The sequence below is a fragment of the Fundulus heteroclitus genome, unplaced genomic scaffold (genome assembly GCF_011125445.2).
Source record: "Fundulus heteroclitus isolate FHET01 unplaced genomic scaffold, MU-UCD_Fhet_4.1 scaffold_94, whole genome shotgun sequence".
NCBI classification, from domain to species: Eukaryota; Metazoa; Chordata; class Actinopteri; order Cyprinodontiformes; family Fundulidae; genus Fundulus; species Fundulus heteroclitus.
The window spans coordinates 185,576-205,313 of NW_023397406.1; the positions used below are offsets into that span (position 1 = coordinate 185,576).

General features: G+C 39.1%; 1 protein-coding gene across 1 annotated transcript; it reads left to right on the top strand.

The window, feature by feature from the left end:
• The first annotated feature begins 927 nt into the window (after positions 1-927).
• On the top strand, positions 928-12,755 carry LOC105934229 (mitochondrial import inner membrane translocase subunit TIM44). The gene is made up of 13 exons (XM_036134919.1): positions 928-1,035; positions 2,560-2,664; positions 2,904-3,068; positions 3,162-3,242; positions 4,054-4,203; positions 4,494-4,627; positions 5,957-6,042; positions 6,297-6,389; positions 6,516-6,640; positions 7,784-7,834; positions 8,129-8,218; positions 9,964-10,074; positions 10,242-12,755. The coding sequence occupies exons 1-13, from the start codon at positions 1,006-1,008 to the stop codon at positions 10,359-10,361; spliced, it is 1,341 nt and encodes a 446-aa protein (XP_035990812.1). The 5' UTR covers positions 928-1,005; the 3' UTR covers positions 10,362-12,755.
• Positions 12,756-19,738: the final 6,983 nt, after the last annotated feature.

The following is a 19,738-nucleotide window of genomic DNA, read 5'->3' on the forward strand; positions in this document are numbered from 1 at the left end:
CAGGTTAAAAGGTCTATGAGGGAAACCCAGACATCACTGTACCCAACTCATTTGGGGGGGATCCTAAGGGGTTTTAATGTTAGCAGGGATATTTTGCCCTCCAGTAAATTTCTGGCTCTGTCCTGGGGTTACCTCAAGGAGGTATTTACCCAAAACATTGGATTAGAAACTCCTGTTGAATACCTTTCAGTGTGGAGGAGCAGTTGTTTGACATGTATTTGCTGTACTTTGCAGCAACCTTTCTTTTCCAGTGGTTCTTACCACTGGAAAAGATGTAGAAGGATGTTGGCCCTTTGGCCAGAATCAGTTCTAGTGCCCTACCTACACATTCTGTGCTCCTGCAAATAACATAGCATTGGTTTTGAAAGCCCTTTGTGCTGTGCGAGTTGTTGGAAACATGCAAGCATGGGCTCCAAAAAATATGGTGCCATGGGCTACAAAATGTGTAAGCCAACTTCACACTCGTTCCTTGTGTGCTCCGTCCGTTCGGAACCGTGCATGCATCCGTACAGCCCCGCCCACCTGCCTCCTTTATTTTGAAATATTACTGCATCCGTTTTACACTTCCTGCGTCTGACTTGACCTGACAATGGAGGTCTGCAGCCAGGTCCTCTTGAGAAAATTAGGCATTTCGCTCCGTCATCCGTCACAAATACACTTGACGGACAGCGGAGGAGGTTCTCTGTCATCCCGCAGCACCACCGTGCCGCTGGGAAATGGCCCATTGACTAAAATGGCTTTTATTCGTGACGTAACAGAGAACGCCTGGATTAAGGAGAATGTGTGAATGAGGGTTAAACACTTCCTATAAAGCAGGAAAAAAAAACTAGGAGGCTAAATGAAAGCAGCATGTCTTGATTTTATGTTGGGTTATCCCTTTAATTTCAGACCTCTAGTTGGCCCCGCCCCCAACCCACTTCCCGTCCTCCTATTGGTCAGGAGGAACGCCAGTTCAGGCAGCAAAGATGCAACAGGATGCACGTGCTTCTCTGATTGAACATCAAGATGGCAGCGTCCGTGTGTCGGTGTTACGAGGTTAGACCTCATTCATGTCCTTCATTGCAGCTCTCACAGCTGAAACACAATTGTTTTAAGACGAATTGAATCCGGATATTTGATTCAGTTTTGTAACATTTATTTGTGAATGTAAGGTTTTATAGATTTTAGTTGGGAGTACCCGGCGGCCGTTAATAAGGCCTTGCATCAGAATAACCGCAAATGTCGACTATTACCACTTTAACTAAAATAACAAGGTTTAGCTCTTAGTCACTGTTCTTTAACTGCGTTGGGCTGGCTTGATAGGAATGCTGCTAAAACCCGATAGTACATAGTGAGGAGTGTTAAACAATGTAATTTGCTGCAACAGTGATAGTAGATTTAACAGAGTTATAGTCATAAAATGTCTACGAACAGATTGTATGCGTCCCTCTAAGATCGCCCTTCAGCATTATGTTATTTTTAATGTGTTTTTCCTACTTGTAACCTCCCTTTAAATCTACAAATCTTTTATGTTCGACTTTTTCACATTTTATAACAAATGTCCCAGTATTTGGGAGAGATTTCATGTAATTGACCACTTATTAAGTAGAAGGACAGGGATGCATATTTTTAAATATTATTTTTTTTTTCTTTTTAGTGCAAAGAGCAATCCCAGAACTGAGGTGTACATTTGTGTTCAGCTCCAAGAATCAATAATTTCTAGAAACATCTTTCATTGCAAATAGCCTCCTAGTTTTTTTTTCTTTTCTTATTTGTGTCTGTAGCAGTTTTGCATATCCAGAGACGGACGTTTCAGTTTTGAGTCTTATAGCAGATATACAGTTCAATTTAGGTCTTGAGTTGAGCTAGATAATATATTCAAATCCATTCATAATCATTGCAGTTTCATTGTGTACAACATTGTAAGTGCAAAGGATTACTTTGATGCAATGTTTGTTTGTGTAATGCGGGGGTCTCTTAGTGCAGTCATTAAGGGAAAGTATCCTCCAACTTTTAGATGTATCCCTGAATGTAATGGCCATGGAGGACTGGAGTTGGAGACCACTGCTTAAGTCTTCCCATAAACTCTGATCACCTTCTTTGTCTTTGCTGAAGAAGTCCATTCCCACAGCATGATGATCTTTAGGCCAAATTTTTTAATTTTATTTTATTGTTTTTATCTTATTAACATTTTTACAACATGTAGAATTCTCCTTCCACCTGAGAATTAGGCACTATGTGTTAGTCTATTAAGAAGTATCACAATAAAATACTATGAAGCTTGTGGTTGCAGTGTGACAATACAACAAAGGATTTTTTTTGTGGAATAAAATACAACCATCCATTGTACAAAAACAAAGAAAAAGCCAATAAATATATTTTGAAATAAGTTATTCCTTTATAAGTAATGATAGATTGATCAATTCTTCGTCAAAAATCTCCTCTAAGTCTGTTGGTTTGCTTTTCTCTCTAATACACAATCTGTTGTGCATCAGCAATCATAAAATTGTATATGTCCCATAACTGACGGGGTCTAACATAGCTTTTTAAAGTTTTCTCTTGTATTTTTTTTACTTGCAGCTGATTGGCAGGAATGCCTTGCCTCTCTACACACGTTCTCTGGTCTCCGCTACATGGAGAGGAGATGCTTACAGGTTACACAGGGGCCCAGCTGCAGCTGTGCAGGTAGTACACACTGACATCTTCCAGTCACCTTCTTATGACCCACTGATAGGGACATCAACGAAAACCACCACTAGTTTGAAAAGCTTAAAACATTTTTTTGGTTTTATGGTTTTATTTGGCTGACATTAATCATTTTTACATGTGTGGCTTATTTAATTTTTTTCATGCAGACATGTTGTGCCTCATTAAAAAAAGAAATAAAATAAATTTAGAGTTGTTTTTTCTCTTCCTTTGTTCAGGTTCGATATTCCTCAGGACGTAAAGGTTTCCTGGGGGAGTTTGTGGATAATCTCCGTCAGGAGTTCAGTAAGAACCAGGAGATGAAGGAAAACATCAAGAAGTTCAGAGAAGAGGCCAAGAGGCTCGAAGAGTCCGATGCCCTGCAGCATGCCCGCAAGAAATATGTAAGGATATGTTGCCTGCTTTCTGGTTTACATTAAAACTGATAATTGGCAAAACGTTTTATCGCCTGCTACAAACACTGTTTGTTTCATTAGAAATCGATAGAGGCTGAGACAGCGAAGACATCTGAGGTGTTTAAGAAGACGTTTGGCTCTCTGTCAGACACCGTCAAAGAGGTGAGGCGTTAGATCAGGTCTGAACAGAAACCACCGAAGAGACTTAATTCCACTGAAGCAGTACTGGGTTTGTTCTTGTCTTATTGAAATGTAGTTTCACTTTTTTTGAAAGTTTCCCTCATGTATACCACATTGCAATTTTGTAAATCTGTCTTAAAGGTGACCCATTATGCTTCCTTTAAACATTTAGGATAGGTCTATGGCTATACCAAACATGTTTATTGAATTGTTTGCACCAAACCATTCTCATATAATGAGATTTCACCTCTACAGTATCACTTGTTTTGAGCTCATTTAAAATATGCCGTTTTTGTTCTATGCAAATAAGCTGTAGCTGGCCACGCCCCCCAACTCAATGTTTATACCTGAACTTTATACATGTGAAAATGGCTGACAGCAGATGCACAATAGTACAGACTATCATCTTGTGCTAAATCAGATCAGGTTTTTGCTGAACAGCAATGCAAAAACACACAAGACCGATCATTAAGTACTGATATCTGCAGATTTCCAAGGAGGAGCTTCACTTGGGTTGCTAGGTGAGGGGCAGTACCGGCGCCGATTGTGATGCAATAAGCGGCAGGCTTTTAAAACAGCTTGTTTCAAACAAAACATTTACTTATTGCCAAAAAACATCTGTATAGTTTTTTAATGCTTGGTCTTTTTGTAGAAGCAGTAGAGACCCAAATGGAATACAAAAATGTGAAAAGGGGGAATTTTTCATAATAGATCACCTTTAAATATTTACACATTTATTCAGTGCACAGTCATTGGAGTTCTTACTTTTACTGTTTTTTTTTTCATGCCACAGAGCCTTGAGGAGGTGACTCGTACGGATATAGGAAAGAAGATAAAGGAAGGCGTGGAAGAGGCAGCCAGGACGGCCATGCACTCTGCAGAGTCTGTTTCTAAGGGTGGGGAAAAGCTGGGCCGGACCAGCGCGTTCAGGGCCATCTCACAGGTCAGGAGAAAAGACTTCGCCTCTTTAAAATGCAACACCTCAAACTGCATCTTTATTTGATGACGTTCAGCTTTCTCTGCACTCAGATGCTGCTCAATAAAAATTATTTCATGGCTGATAATCACTGTTGCTTATTGCTTATGTTGGGAGAGGATTTCTCCTCGTCCCTTTTCACACTGCTCTCCTGGGTGTCAGTTTGATCCAATGTGCTGTTTTAGTCTGCCTAATCTGCCGCTAACATCATCATCACATTGTGGCGGGACGATTAAAAACCGCTGTCTCCTCTGTAGAGCGTGGAATCCATGAAGAAGGAGATAGACGTCGGCGACGCCGGCCCTTACAGGGCTCCTGCTCAGCTGAGGATGAGAAGTGATTTTTCGTTTAAAGGTGGCGACGGTGACAGCAGAGTGTTTGAGGCCAATGAGTAAGTAGCTGTCAGAGTGGATTTTATGCTACTAAAGCACTTCGCTCTACACTGATAAACAACGCACGGTGCCTCGTAAAAAGGAATCATAATTGCAATTTGTTTCACCTTTTATCGTGTGTAAATGTATTTTATTGGGGTTTTACGTGAAGCACGATATAGAAATGAAGAGTTTTTGGAAATGAAAATCTGAAAAGTTTGGCATGTATTTGTAATCATTCCCATTTACTTAGGTACCGTAAATATAACTTAGTGAAACGACATGGTTTTGCAGCGACCTAAAACATCTAAAATTTTTACATTAAATTAAATTCTTAGGCATTAAAAAGCCTTAAATATGGCCATACTAGATCTTAAATTACATTTTAGTTTGTACGTTTGTTAATTTAACTTCTTCCATTTATTTCAAGCGATAAGCCAGGTTCAGTTTCCCTCTTATGTTTCCACCACATGCTCATAAAAACTGTGTATTTTATGAGGTTTGGCTCTGCAGTTGGCTAAAACCTACTGTTCACTGTTTGCTGTAAGAATGGGCTGACATGTCTGTCATGTTAAGAGTCTGATGCAAGAAATGACCAACAGAAGCTGACCATTATATTTAACTTGCTTAAGTTATTAAGTTAAATATGATTTACAAAGTTATTAGGTCATGTCATTTTTTGTGATGCTTATAGGTCTTAAATTTTAATTATTAGCAACTGAAAAAGTCAGATAGTACATTAACTAAAACGTACAGATGCCCTGAACCAATTGATTTAATCAATTTTTTTATTTAATTTCAGTATAAATCTAGCTGTTATATAAGGTTCTGTGTAAGGATGCAGCCACAGGTTGGGTGGGAGGATCTGTTGACAGGACAATTATCAGCCATGCAATACACAAAACTGACCTGGTGGGAGATTTGTAAGAAGAAAGGCATTGTTGCAAAAAAACATATAAATTCCTATTTGCAGTTGGCTACAAGCCATATTGGACACACAGCAATAAAACAGATGTGCTCTGCTAATAAGAGACCAAAATTGAACTATTTGGTTTACGTGTAAAATGTTACATGAGTCGGGGGAGGAAAAGGCTCCCCATGTTGTGGCTGCATCATGCTGTGGGCATGTCTGTCTCTGGGAGAAGGAAACTTGTTAGAGCTTCTGAAAATCTGGGTGATCTAACACTGTTTCTTTCTACTTTTCACTTATGTGTTGCCTTTTGTTGGTCTGCCATTTGAAATCCCAATGAAATACATTGGAGTCTGTGAAGTAGCATGTCACCTTGGCCATAAACATTATATATTTAATCAAGATCATTCAGGATCAATTTCATGTTTTTGTGATGTAGAGAAGCTCTGGGCGTGGTTCTACATAAGGATTCAAAGTGGTACCAGCAGTGGAAGGACTTCAAGGACAATAACGTGGTCTTTAACCGTAAGTAGCCCCCTAAGTCCAGATATTGTGAAACTATTGATATACTGATGTCCTACATCTTATCTGCTGCCCCCTGCTGCCTTTTCCAGTTGAAGGCAGCAGGGGGCAGCAGATAGCTTTATAAGTGCATACACAAAAAATGCACTTATATGTTTCTACTGAAAACCGCTACTGGCTTCGTCTATTATCACTAAAAACACTTAATTCTTCTCCAGAAATCAAAGGTTTTAATTTCTGTTGTCTTTTGCTTTCAGGTGTTTTTGAAATGAAGATGAAATATGACGAAAGTGACAATGCTCTCATCAGAGCGTCCCGAGCCATGACTGACAGAGTTACTGACTTTCTAGGTAATTCTCCAGCAGTCAGTATTAATCTATGCTTAAAGTCTATGGTGCGCTTTATCCTCCAAATCACATTCAAGGCTACACGTGATTTTTGTCTCTGTTGCTGATTGGGTGGACGTGTGTTTCTAGGTGGCCTTTTCTCTAAGACAGAAATGTCAGAAGTGCTGACAGAGATCTTGAAGATAGATCCCAAGTTTGACAAGGATACTTTCCTCAAACAGTGCGAGAAAGATATCATCCCAAACATCCTGGAGGTAATGGAAGCTGCAGCATTTGTTTGCTATGCCCTTTTGTTTATGTATGTTCTTTCTGCCTATTGACGAAGTTCTGGCTTCATTTAACACTCGTTTAATATTTATTTATTTTACTTAATTGTTTGGATCAAGTCTAAATTTTGGTCTAAATTTAAAGCAAGCATAGGCACTAAAGTAACTTGCTCTAATCAGTGATGGCATCAGGCACTAAGCAGTAAAGCGATCGTGTCCATTGGAGGAAGAAACATGGCGTACATGAAGAACAAGGCATCACATGGAACCTGTAAAAGGAAACGGGGACATGGAAAGGAGTAATGCACATTGAGTACAACATAAAACAAATAAAAATACCAGCTCCATTTGAAATTAGCACACACACAAAACGAACGAATAAATTAAGTGATGAGAATATTGTATTGATGTAAAAACTCCAGTATAATGGCATATAGCTAATTTGATTAATTGATTTTCCATGGTGATAGTGGTACTAAATTGGAAAATTGACTTTTGTACCAGATGCATTTGTTGTTTTTGGCTTTTTCTCACTCACTTTTTCTTTTTTGCTTGCTTTCTATGTTCCTACCTCCTCGTTCTCTCCTCTAATTCCTCTCTGTCCTTTGTCCTTACTCTGTCGTTTTTCATTCCTTTGCTTCCTGTTAAATCCTGCCTCAGTTAGGGATACTGGAGTTAACTCAAAATAAAGATAAAGATGGCGCAGAAGATCCACGAATGCAATTGAAATAAATTAGTCAATAAACCGGTACAACCAAAATATTTATGCTATTTTAATTGCCTTTAAGCAATTATAAAAAAGAACAATCAGAAAAATATCTGATAATCTACATTAACTATCCAGACACGTGGCACCTGTGAAACTGCTCGGGCTAAACGGTGAAAGAGTTTCCCAGAGTTTGGGGATTTAAACAGCTGCAGGTTATCAGCAGAGGGCACAGCAGGACCCTTCCTTCCTTCCTCGATTACCTTTATCCTTGCTGCATTTAAAAAGCCAGTGACATCTTATGATTTCAGCATTGCTTTAGTGACATTGATTTGCTCAAGTAAGTGATGCAAACTCCCACAGCTCTGGTGAATTAGCGGTGTATGTAGGGAAGTACTGATGGCCTGTCTGTGTCCCCTCTGCAGGCCATGGTCCGTGGAGAGCTGGAGGTATTAAAGGACTGGTGCTATGAAGCTGTAAGTTATTCACCGGCCACATGGACATTTACGTGGCTCTGCATCCCAAGGGTGGAGCAGCTCAGAGGTTTCAGGCTTAAAGATGAGAAAATGTAAAATAGATTTGGTAATTTGTCATGAACCAGGAGTTGCACAAGCATTTCTTTTTTTGATTTTCCATAATCTTTTAAATGCACAGCCACCTTTTCAGAAATGGAAAGCATGACAGTGAGTTGATCTGTTGACCTGCGTTCATGTATTATGTGTGAAGTGTTGAGTTTCATTCTGGGTGTGCTCCTGTCTTCTTCCTGTCAGACGTACAGTCAGCTGGCCCATCCCATCCAGCAGGCCAAGGCTCTGGGACTTCGCTTTCAGTCCAAAGTTCTTGACATTGATAACATAGATGTAAGTTCTGCTGCTACTCGTTAATATTATCACTTGCATACAGTCACCTATATACATTTCCCAACATCCAACACGGTTTCTTTATTTTTCTTGATACATTCATCTAATTCTTGCAGTTAAACACGCCTTCAGACTCTGCTTTATAACCCACCTCATGTTATCCACATGGACAAGATATATGCAGATATAATATAGTGCACTCGTAACCATTTTACCAGCAAAGTCAAATGAAAGTTAAATAGTTGCCGCCACACATTCAGCCAATTGGAAAAGAAAGCTCCCATGACCATACTACACCATAGTAGCCATGAAAAAAACTGTAGTAGAAACTTGTTTCCTTTATAGGATTTAGGAAGATAAATAGGAGCATCCTGCTATTATATGGACTTGATTAATAGATCATCCATAAAAACAACAGTGACCATCTCTACAAAAACAGGAGTTTTGGTAGTTTTGTCTGGATCAGTTTGGTGGGTAGGTTTTTGTCTGTGTGTTAACATTATGCCAAAATGGAAATATGTCAGCATCCATTGATACAGGGTTAAAACACCACTTCGACAGAGAGAAAGGTGATGCTCAAGTGCAGAATAATTTGAGACAGTAGCTGCTAATCTTCATAGGCGTGCAAGTCCCAGCAAAGTCACCGAATGCGCAGAAAATGCCTACTCTTTTTAAGGCTATGGTTGGTAATCCTGTTCAGAAACGCTTTTTGTTATACTGGGTAAAATGGTCCTTCCATCCTGAAAAGAGTTGATACATCATGTATTCAGAAAAAGAAGGTTAAAAAAATGCTATCTCTGTGGGAGCAGCAGGCCTGTAAAAACTGACCAATCCCTGCTCTGCGCACCGAATGGCAGGGATCATAGTCCACCCAGAAGTAAAGCGCGTTTATGAGAAGAAGAGGAAGGCCTCGGTAGAAAGAGGCCTTGATTCTAGCTTACAGATGATGAAAGCCTTAGAAAATTTGAATATTGTGAGATATAGTTACATAGTGGAAATTCATGGTGTCACTCCTGAATACGCTAAATAACTCAAAACACCCACAAAATTTTCCTGGGCCTCTAAATCAGAGGAGTCCAAACTTTTTGTCATGAGGGTCAACATTGTCAAGTCAACAGTGCTTAAGGACCAATCCCCCCCACCCCTCCAGAAATTACCATAATTATATTGTGAATTTTATTTATTTTGCCTGCTCCACAAAATATGAGGTTTCAATGTTTTAATTTAACAACTTATTCTGGTTTTTCTGCAGGTAACGGATGTTTAAATCATTGTAGATCCAAAAACTTAAAAAGGACTTTGCACACAAGCCTTCTTAAAAGGTCGACTAGTTTGAAAATGTGTTTGGGCTCGATTGAATACTTTTTTCCTGCCTATTCTCATAAATAACAACATGATTTGGGTCGGTCTTTCTTTGAAAACACTTGCTGTGTTGCAAAGTAGAGAGGGCTGCTAGTTTTCCATAAAAACGAGGTGAGGGACCGATGGTCATGGAAAATACTAATTCTCTAGGATGCTGCTGCTGCTTAGCGTTCTTCAATGTATTAAAGAATTCTGTTCACTTTATCATAATTTAATCAGTTGTATTTTTAATCACAGATCTGTACATGTTTAATGGGTCAATAGTGTGAACACAGATCTAACCGTAATTGCACAGGTTTAGCGATTTAGTATTTTAATTATGTGGTTAAAGCGATTCTTCCTCCTGTGATCCCCTTCTTTTGTGGCCTCTTTTTGTGTTTCAGTTAGCGATGGGTAAGCTGATGGACCAGGGCCCAGTGCTGATAATTACCTTTCAGGCTCAGGTCGTTATGGTGATCCGCAGCCCGAAAGGAGACATTGTGGAAGGCGATCCGGTCAGTGGACTTTAAATTACTGCACTAGTTAGAAGCAGCACTTGGTTTATGGCTGATGTAGAACTGCAAAATATGTATAAAACATATATTATATATTCCTTTATGTCAGAAACGCTGTTTAATCGCTCATTTTGCTCTGTGGCATTGATTGCCTCTGCCCTCCACAGGAGAAAGTGATGAGGATGATGTACGTTTGGGCCCTGTGTCGTGACCAGGAGGAGCTGAACCCCAACGCAGCCTGGAGGCTACTGGACATCTCCGCCTCCAGCACAGAGCAGATCCTCTAAGAGGAGCAGTCAAAGGAGATGCAGGAGAACAGGTTCCTCCGTTGTGCAGACTGAAGGAAGGCAGAGAACTCAAACATGGCCTGGAATCGACTCTGGAGCAGAGAGAAACCTTCTCTGTGCCGTGTTTCCAGAAGATTTATGTGCACGTGTACATCCCTGATACTGGATCAGTTGGGACATGTTCGCTGGAATCTGCATCCTGGCCTAACATTTAGTCGTGCTTGCTGTTCTTCATAGTGCTTGGATGGACTTAGGTATGAGTGAAGCACTTAAACCTTCATCTAAAAAAATTATAATGTCAGTTAAAACACAGTATGAGAATCCAGAAGGCTTTCATCCTGTGTTGTACTCCATCCATACTATCCTCGTGGCAGGACTCAGAAAAACCTAATCTCATAGTTGGAAATGTGGACCTACATTTTTTATATCTGCTGAATGTTTGAGAGATGTTTCAAAGTGTCGTTATATTTCTATCACTTTTAATTTTAATAAGGCGGGATAGTGTAAGCAGTTTCAGGTCTGGATTTGTGAATGCAAACTGGGAGCACCGTGTCTCAGACCAGTACATAGAATATCTTGGCATGCAAAACGTGTGGAAATGTTCTTCGCATGGAGACCTCTTTTAAAGACGGAAGTCTCCTTTCTGCCAGAGACTAGATATGCACCGGTACGAATTTTGAGAGAATTCCAGATTTTGTTGCAGTTTTTTTTGTAAAGCTTTGACCTGCAGATCCAGTTTTTCTTTTAAGATCTAGAACAGGATTCTAGTTTTATTTGTGTGCCATTCCTACCCCGACCAATCATTAATTATTTACATTTAGGGTAATAGTGCAATTAGACCGGCTATATGAGAGAAAAGTTCCTACAAAATATGGTGTTTACCATTATTGCTATAGGAAACATGATCCTAAAATTTACGATCTTGTATTAGCAATTAGCATTGCTAATGACTTGAACACCATATCCTAGCTAGCATATCCTAGAGAATGTAGATCCTTACCGCACTGTTGGATTTCCCAAAGACTGCCAACATTTCCAGATTAACATTCCCTGTCAGACAGGATGAAAGCTAAAAAAAAACAAAAAAAAAAACAATTTTGCCATATTGAGTTTAGTCTTCCTGTTATCGTGTGAAAGTCTTGCTCTCTCTCACTCTTTCACAGCTCGAATGAACCACTGGCATATTTCGACTTATCACAGAAGCCAGTTTTCTTTCAAATAGTTTCTTACATTTTGGTGCTTCCTTTGACTTCATTTTAAACACATCACTGGAAATGGCTAACAATCTTCTCAGTAATCCAAACAAACGAATGTTGTCAATGTGACAGTGTAGCACTCGGATATGGTGCATTCACTGATTAATAAAAGAAGAGATTTTTCAGAATCCTAAAAGTCAGTCAGAAGTCTGTCGCTGGAGCTAAAAATGGGACGATTGGGTTCAGCAGCTGATGAATCGGTGCATCTCTGGTAGAGACGCCTGTCTAAACCCAACACAGGCTGTTCAACATGCAACAACTGAGTGGAACAGGAGGAGCTGACGGACTTTCTCACTAAATGTTTTGAGTTTGAAATGTACGTATGAAATGAGATGATATAGTTACAAAACATTCCTAGTCATGCTATATTTATTTAAACCCACAGCTGCTCTTAGATAGAGTTTACTAATGTTTTACTACTTGCAGAACGAGGAATACCACATACATTGGTCAACTTTTGTGCATTGTCTCCATTCTGAATCTCCACTAAGTGTTTAACCTGTAAATAAATGAGATGTGAATTATTTCATTGGGGAACACACAGGGAGATTCGTCATTCAGGCAGCTTCAGGTCTGCAGAATCGTTTGTTCTTCCAATGTCGCGTTATCATTCACCTGTCTGTCTTACAGTTTACATTTCTGAATGTGGCTTTTAAATGGGTCGATGGTAAAGATGTTAATAGGAACAAATGAGTGAGTTTATTATTGTGCAGACTGGTTTAAACGAGTGATGCTAGAATTCATGCTTACATCTGCCTGTCTCAGCATTCTCTGAGGTAAGGAAATGGATCTGTGCAAAGAGCACTTCGCTCAACTTCGAGGTAAAAATACATCTATGATCCACCTTTATGCTGTTGTTGACAGAAGAAGGTTCTTATTCTGCATAAGCAGCCCAGTCCACTGGCAGAAAATGGCGGAAAATCCTTCCCATGGCATGATGCTTCCCCGTCCTTTTTTAACTGTGGGAAAGATGTTCTGCAGGTCCAGCTTGGCTCTCCTTTTCCTCTAAACATGCTGGGTTAAGTTTATGCTAAACAGCTTGAGCTCATTTAGATGTTCACTTGCAAACGTGTACATGTAACTTATTCTCCATGTGTAATCCAGTTGGAATAAAACACATTTTGTTGGTCCTGTCCTCGCATTTTATTTGTAGATTCTTCTGTAAGCCAAAGCTTCATTTCAGAGTAAATGCAAAACGTTTCTGGAGGAGAGTTTTTGTATTTTGGTGGCAACATAAGGGTCAAGTTGATGCGTTTTTTCTGTAAGATTTAGCAGATTTTGTCTATATTAGTTTGATTCACCACTTTTACAGCTTTGTGGGGATCCTAGTAGGTCTACACGGTTCCATTTCTTTCAGCTTGGTTTGCTTAAGTCATCAGAAAGAAATACTTTATTTTTGACCATGAGGGAACATTTGAAGATTAAAATCATGTATATTATCCATGTGATCAACTTAAAAATACATTGCTTTAAATTGCAGCTAATTGAGTCAAAAATATTCATACCCTTTTTTTTTCCCCCTTTTGAACTAAAACGTCCATCTGCTGAATAAATGACACGTTAACATAATTAGGTTTGCCACCGCTTCCTCAGAGTCAGCAGCTCAGAATGCGCTGTGCATGTCTGCTCTCAGAAGATCAAATTAAACTCTGGATATCCTGTGTCTCTGGCTTTAGTTTTCTCATTTCAGGCCTGACACATGTTGATAAATGTTCATGGACATGGCTGTCGATGCTGGTTGATGTACTCATAGATCAGTTTGTGTGGGTCTGATAGATTAGGCTTTAAATAATGCATGCCGACAGATTCACACACACACAGTCAATATGCATGTTGTAGTTTATCTTGCTGTTGTGATAAATGATCAGAGGGTTCCTTTTACTAACTAAATGTGCTAGTCGGCTCCTGTCGTTAAGATGAAACTAAAGTTTGCAGATAGATGATGCATCTTTGTGAACCAAGTTTTTGCATCTTATTGTGTTGAAACAGTAATTGCTTTCTTTTTTTGTGAAAAATCATGTTAACTGCAACAGGGAGATGCATACACTTTACGCTCGCTCTTAGTGAGCAAAGGCATGGTGAGTTCATATGTATAGCCCATTTCAGCAACAAGACAATTCAGTGCTTTACATAATGAATGTATAAAAAGTACACTGCAAAGGTTAACAAAGGAAAGAACTGTTGGACTACAAACTAAGATAATATTTTCTGGTAAGAGCTTTAAATCAAGCAGTCAAAGGCAACTCTAAACAAAGGGGGGGGGGGCTTCTAAACTCTATTTTACAGTCTTCTCTGGTTTATGATCAATATGAGGGATTGCTGCAAAGCCATCAACAATGCAGACGACTGCCCCTGTGACTCTACGCTCTTTCAGGAGGAGTGAATGCTGCTTGGAGAGACTTGATGCAACCTGCTGGGTTTCCTTAGATAGGACACTTTTTGACCAATCCGTCTGATTTGATTGAATTTGACTTTGTAAAGTGCCTTAAGATGATGTGTTGTGAATTGGCGCTATATATAAATAAAATTTAATTGAGGTGCAGGGAGCCAGGGTGAGAACTTTAGAACTGGGTTCATGTCCTCTACTTTCTCAATGTTAGTAAAAGGCCACGGTAAGCGGCATTCTGGACCATCTACAGCCGTCTCATATACAAACCTTAAAAAACATTGTTGCAGTAATCAAATTAACTAAAGATGAATGCATGGAGAGGTTTTGTAAGCTCCTGCTGGGACATTAGTCCTTTAATCCTGGAAATGTTCTTTAGGTGGTAGAAGGCTGACTTTGTAATTGTCTTTCGGTGCCTCCGAGGGTTCGGTCCATCACTACATCCAGATTTTGAGCCTGATCAGCAGTTTCTCGTAACAGAGAGAAGAGAACGTGTTGGAGCTTTTACCCTACTGTTAATTTAATGACATAACCATACAGCAAGAGACATTCCTATCTAAAAAAAAAAAAAAAAAAACATATGTCATAACACGTATTAGTGCTCACTGAGTCACAAGTCTTAGATTCTGCCTTTTTAACTCCTCAGTACTTCCTGTTGTTGGAGGTACCGAGGACATGACTGAAGCTCAGGGGAGATCAGGGCTTATGCTTTGCCGCTTCAAAGTAGAAAAGCCTCTTCTACAGACTTTTTTAAATCTGTTAAGACCCATCTCTATTCTTTGGCTTTTGAACTGGTATTAGGTGTCCATATTTTTTCTTCTCCTTGTCAGTGTTGTATTTCATGTTGCTACTTTTACTTGAATTATTTTATTTCTGCTTTTAATGATCTAATTAAAAATGTTATTTTTTTTATTTTAAATAAATCTTTTTGTTCAGCACATTGGTCAGTGCCTGCTGTTTTTTAAAGTGCTTTATCAATAAAATTGGCTTGGCTAGTGCTGATTTCATACTGCCCTTGCATTAGTATTGAGAACAATATAAAAGTGTCAAAACTCAAGTTTTCATAGAGGTGGGCAGACTTGGTGATGATCATATCAACTCTGCTAAATCTCCTCCTAAATGCTATGGAACCAGCAAGGGTGTGCTTAGTTTTTTTTCCCTTATGACTTTACTGACGGTCTTTCAAGCTTTCTTTTCCCATCGGTACCTTGGAATACTTGCATATCTAGAATGCAAGTTTTCATATTTAGCTGGAGATGTTTATTCGTTTTTGTGACTGTTTACCGAAACAGCATTTACATAATTCTGAAAAAAGAAATAGTTTGGTACTCGGAATGCACATTGATAATTTCTCACAAAAATTGCAGAACAACTACAACAAATTTCATCAGGTGTCACCAGCAGACCCATAAAAAGCTCCAAAACGTCAGTCCTTAAAACAGCACGTGTTTTCAATTCCGGGAACATTTTTTGGGACCTAATTTTTTGTACAATCTCTGTCAGATATTACCTCTTTTTTTGTTATTTTACAACTGATGCAACAACTTTGCAAAAAAAAAATTTTTTTGTTAACCATTCTGACTGGAATTATATCAATAAAAACATTTAAGAGGTTTCTCATATAAAGCAAAAATGTGTACACAATCCTTTTCCAACACAAGCTGTTGTGGATCACAGGCACCCCGGCAGCAGGGGCCTGTTTTGTGAACATAAGTTAGAAATTGTATAACAGGGATATTCATAATGAAAACAACACATTTCATAACTGTAGGTCAGAGACTTATCAGTTACGACGACAGTGATTGGTCGCAGGAGGTCAGCTCTGACATCGTAAAATATGAACTAGTTCTGCGTTGCAATTCACTCACCGGTAATTAAACCTACAGGGAGATGCCATGCAGCCACCGGCGGGGGAGCGTTGGATGTGTATGGACGGTGGTCTGTCCGGGTGTTTGTGCAACATGAACAATGCCAACTAATTACTTCTCCCAGCGAGTATCTGGAGTAAAGCCACAGGTACAGTCAGGGGGCTCAGCTTGTTTTGTTCCACATAAAATCTCACAGCTCACCAGAACTAGTGACATAACTGGAACAAATACATCTTATAAAACCTGATAACCAGCTGTTACTGTTAAATTTTAATTATACTTATGATATTAATGCCTGTCTGCCATCATGAAATAATATAGTTTTACCTAAACCTTTTCATATAGTTGTTTTTCTATCAAAAAAGCAGACAAAATTCCCGGCCCTCCCTCGACAAAGGAGATTTAAAGTGCTGCAAAAACAGAGATTTGTGTCTTGTTATTTATTCAGGTTTTTTTTTTATGTTAGCTTTTTTTCCCCCCCACATCTAAATGTTTCAGATCATTATATAAAGTTTAGCGTCTAGCAAAGATAACCCAGGTGTTTACAAAAAGCATATTTGTTTCACATTTTGAGTGGGAAGCCACACTAATTTTTTGGGTTTATTAAACAAAAGGTTTAAATAAAAAAACTGTGGCAATGAATTTATTAAATTACAGCTAGGACTGACCTGGGATGTAAGTACCTTAATCTTGATCTGTCTTTATGTTCCTTATCTTATGATTTGTTTATGTATGTCTGTATATAAATTAGATTTTTAGATTCTTGTACCTTGAGATGATATTTGTTGGGAATTGGTGCTATCTTAATAAATTGTACTGAACATAATCCCAAGTGACTAATACCTCCTCCATGACGAGCTTTAAAGATACCGTCCAAGGTGAAAGGAGGGAATAATTTATCATATGGGCTATAAACCGAGAAGATCCACAGATTAAAATGTTTCCTAATCTTAATCTGCACCTCGAGGAGAGTGTTAATTTACTTAATTAAATCCATGTTAACCCCGCCTATTTATCAAGATATACTTTTGGTTTGCTTTTATTTAAATCTGGCAAAGAACAGCTTTACACTAGAAATGTGAAGCCTCAATTGTGTATATATTTCCAGAACGCCCTTATTTCTCAAAAAATATAAGCATATTTTTCACCTCTAGCGGTAAAAAAAAATTCACCTAAAAACTCTAATGTTGAAATTGACAGATCGACTTTATTTTTAACCTTGTGGCTTCAGGTTTAGGAAAGCACGGAGATGCTGTACACGCTGAATACTGACTTGATATTTTTTACACCAAACTCAAGCCACTGTGGTCTTACAGCATGAAAAACTTGTACTCTCTCTTCGCCACACACCAACACAGATCAGTGATGAACTGGGTTTTAGAGGGCTGGAGGGAGGGAGGGAGGAGCAGAGGGAGGACCCTACGGAGGGTGAAGACATTAAAACCCCGGTGGGAGCAGAGGAGGAGCGTAAAGTTCAGACCTGAGGCTCCACCTGCAGAGGAGGACTCCCGGAGCTGTCCGTGGTGCTGAAACCTCAGCCGCTGCAGGATCGTCGTTATTTGTAAGTTCTGATCTGGTCTGATCATTTTGACCCTGAAGTGATGCATAGATGGTGACTCACTCTGCTGAGCGCGAACTGCTGCTAACAACCTGGTTTTATTGTGGTCATATTTGCAAGTTCATTTTTTTTACAAGATGTTGTTTCTCCTCATATGCTCATTAATTTGGTGATAGTTTAGTTGCAAATATGACAAAACAATTTTATCCACCTAATCTGACCTTTAATCAGCTATTATGTTAACTTATTAAAGAGAGATGGATTAACTGCTCTATGTCCTGTTTTTCTTGAATGTGTTGCAGTTTAAAGTGCTGTACAATTATTGAAACGCAAAAAAACGTAATATGTTTTGCCACATTTTTTCTCTGTTGCTTAACAAATATAAAGACTTTCTATCTTTCTTCAGCTCCTTTTCTGTTTAACTGCCTTATAATAACATCATTGTAATATTACTGCAATTGAGCTGTTAAAAATTGCCATTTGATTTTGAGGACAAATCTGTTATCAGATTTTAAGTTTGACAACTGTCTTTATTTTGTAAAGTCCTTGACGTTTTTGAAGCTGCTGTCATATAATCCACAGGAGTAGATAACAGGAACAGGTATTATTACGCCACGATGAAGGCCATATGTCACTGCATGTGGTCTGATGTCACAATTTATTGGCTTGGCTCGTTGGTGCTTACCGCACCTACTTTCTAAAGGAATTTAAATGAAGATGCTCTAGTTTTGGAGCTCTGAACACTGCAAAGGTTATGTAAAGGCATTTGTTTCAATAAGATATGTTGCTCTCTTTGCTATGATGACCTTTTTTACCTGCATTTCCTGCCAAATACTACAAGCCATTAATTTTATTCCATTCCTAGATTAAGCTCAAAAGTAAAAGGGTTAAAACAAAGTTAATTCTGAAGTGATTGAACAAATTAGATTTAGTTGTAAAATACTGAAATCATCAATTCGAATGCATCAAAAATTCTTATGGTTCAAAGAAAACATGACCTCCAAACTAAATCCAGTTTCCATTCAATTTGTGTGGGTGATAGACAACTTTTTAAAAGCAGGTGTGCACAATATGCACACTTTGAAAAATCTCTTAGTCCATCAGTGTGTAGGCTTAGAAATGCAAAGGGATTTAAGAAGGAACAAAACTATCCTGCATCCTGTCAAGCGATAAAAATCCGTCAAACTTTCAGATGCTCAGGAAAAGCGAGGACAAGCAGCTTTGCTGGCGATGCAGACTCTGTGTTGTTGAACAGTTCCTACCAGCGGCCTCATTCTTAAGCATGCACCATCCTGTCGTGTATGCGTTGTATATGCGCTGCTATCTGGAGACTCCAGACGCATGTGGTAACTGATCTGGAGTAAGGAGCCTTTTTTTCCATTGTACCTACAGGACCCCAATTAAAACTGTGCTTGGCCCCTCGCTGCCATCATCCAGAGAGCACGGGAGCTCTAACATGTCTTTGGGAGGATCAGCTGGGGTGGTCAGAGAGGAGACAAAGCCTCCGGGGATAGAAAATGCTGACTTGGTGAAAATGTCTTCAACGGGAAATGTGTTTTGGCCCCAGGTCTCATTTAAGAGACCACAGAGAACTCCCCAAGGTTTTTTATTTAGACGTTTCTCCTCCATCATCAAAGCTGGATCTACCTGCAGCATCCCATGCTGTGATATACCTAAGATCAGGAAAGAGGGCCTGCTTTATCTCTCATAATACAGAAGTATTGGTTTTACAACAACAATGAATTTAAAGGACCACTGAAATTGTTTTCCAGAAATCCTTTCATAGCTCAGACTCTGTAGACTATTCTGCAGCTGTGTTTGCTCCACACTCATTGAAGCTTCTTTGTTTTCTCTCTCTCCCTCTCTCTCTCTTAGGTTTCCAGATCAGTGAATCGTCAAACAGACATGGTCATACTGACTCAGGATGAAATACCTAAATTTACAAACAGGTTTTCAGGAAATCAACGACTCTGTGAAGAATGAATAAAACGTATTGTTGATTTAAATACAACAAAAGACGCTGGAAATCCTGTGGTCTACCTGAGGAGCATCTTCAGCAACCTGAGATTTATTTTTCACTTTGTAATCTCCATGAATTTATCGAATCGGCTTTGTAATGTTACCAGCAGTAATTTCAAGTTTTGACATTTAGTTCTCCTCTGAGCGATTTTGTGCAGGAAAAACATTATAAAGAAACACCCGACACCAGCCAATTAGACATGATTAAGCCTCGCTGAGCGTGCCTCGGCTTGCTTCTCGGTTTACCTGAGGGCTTATTAATTTGCACCAGTGATCCGTGCTCTGTTATA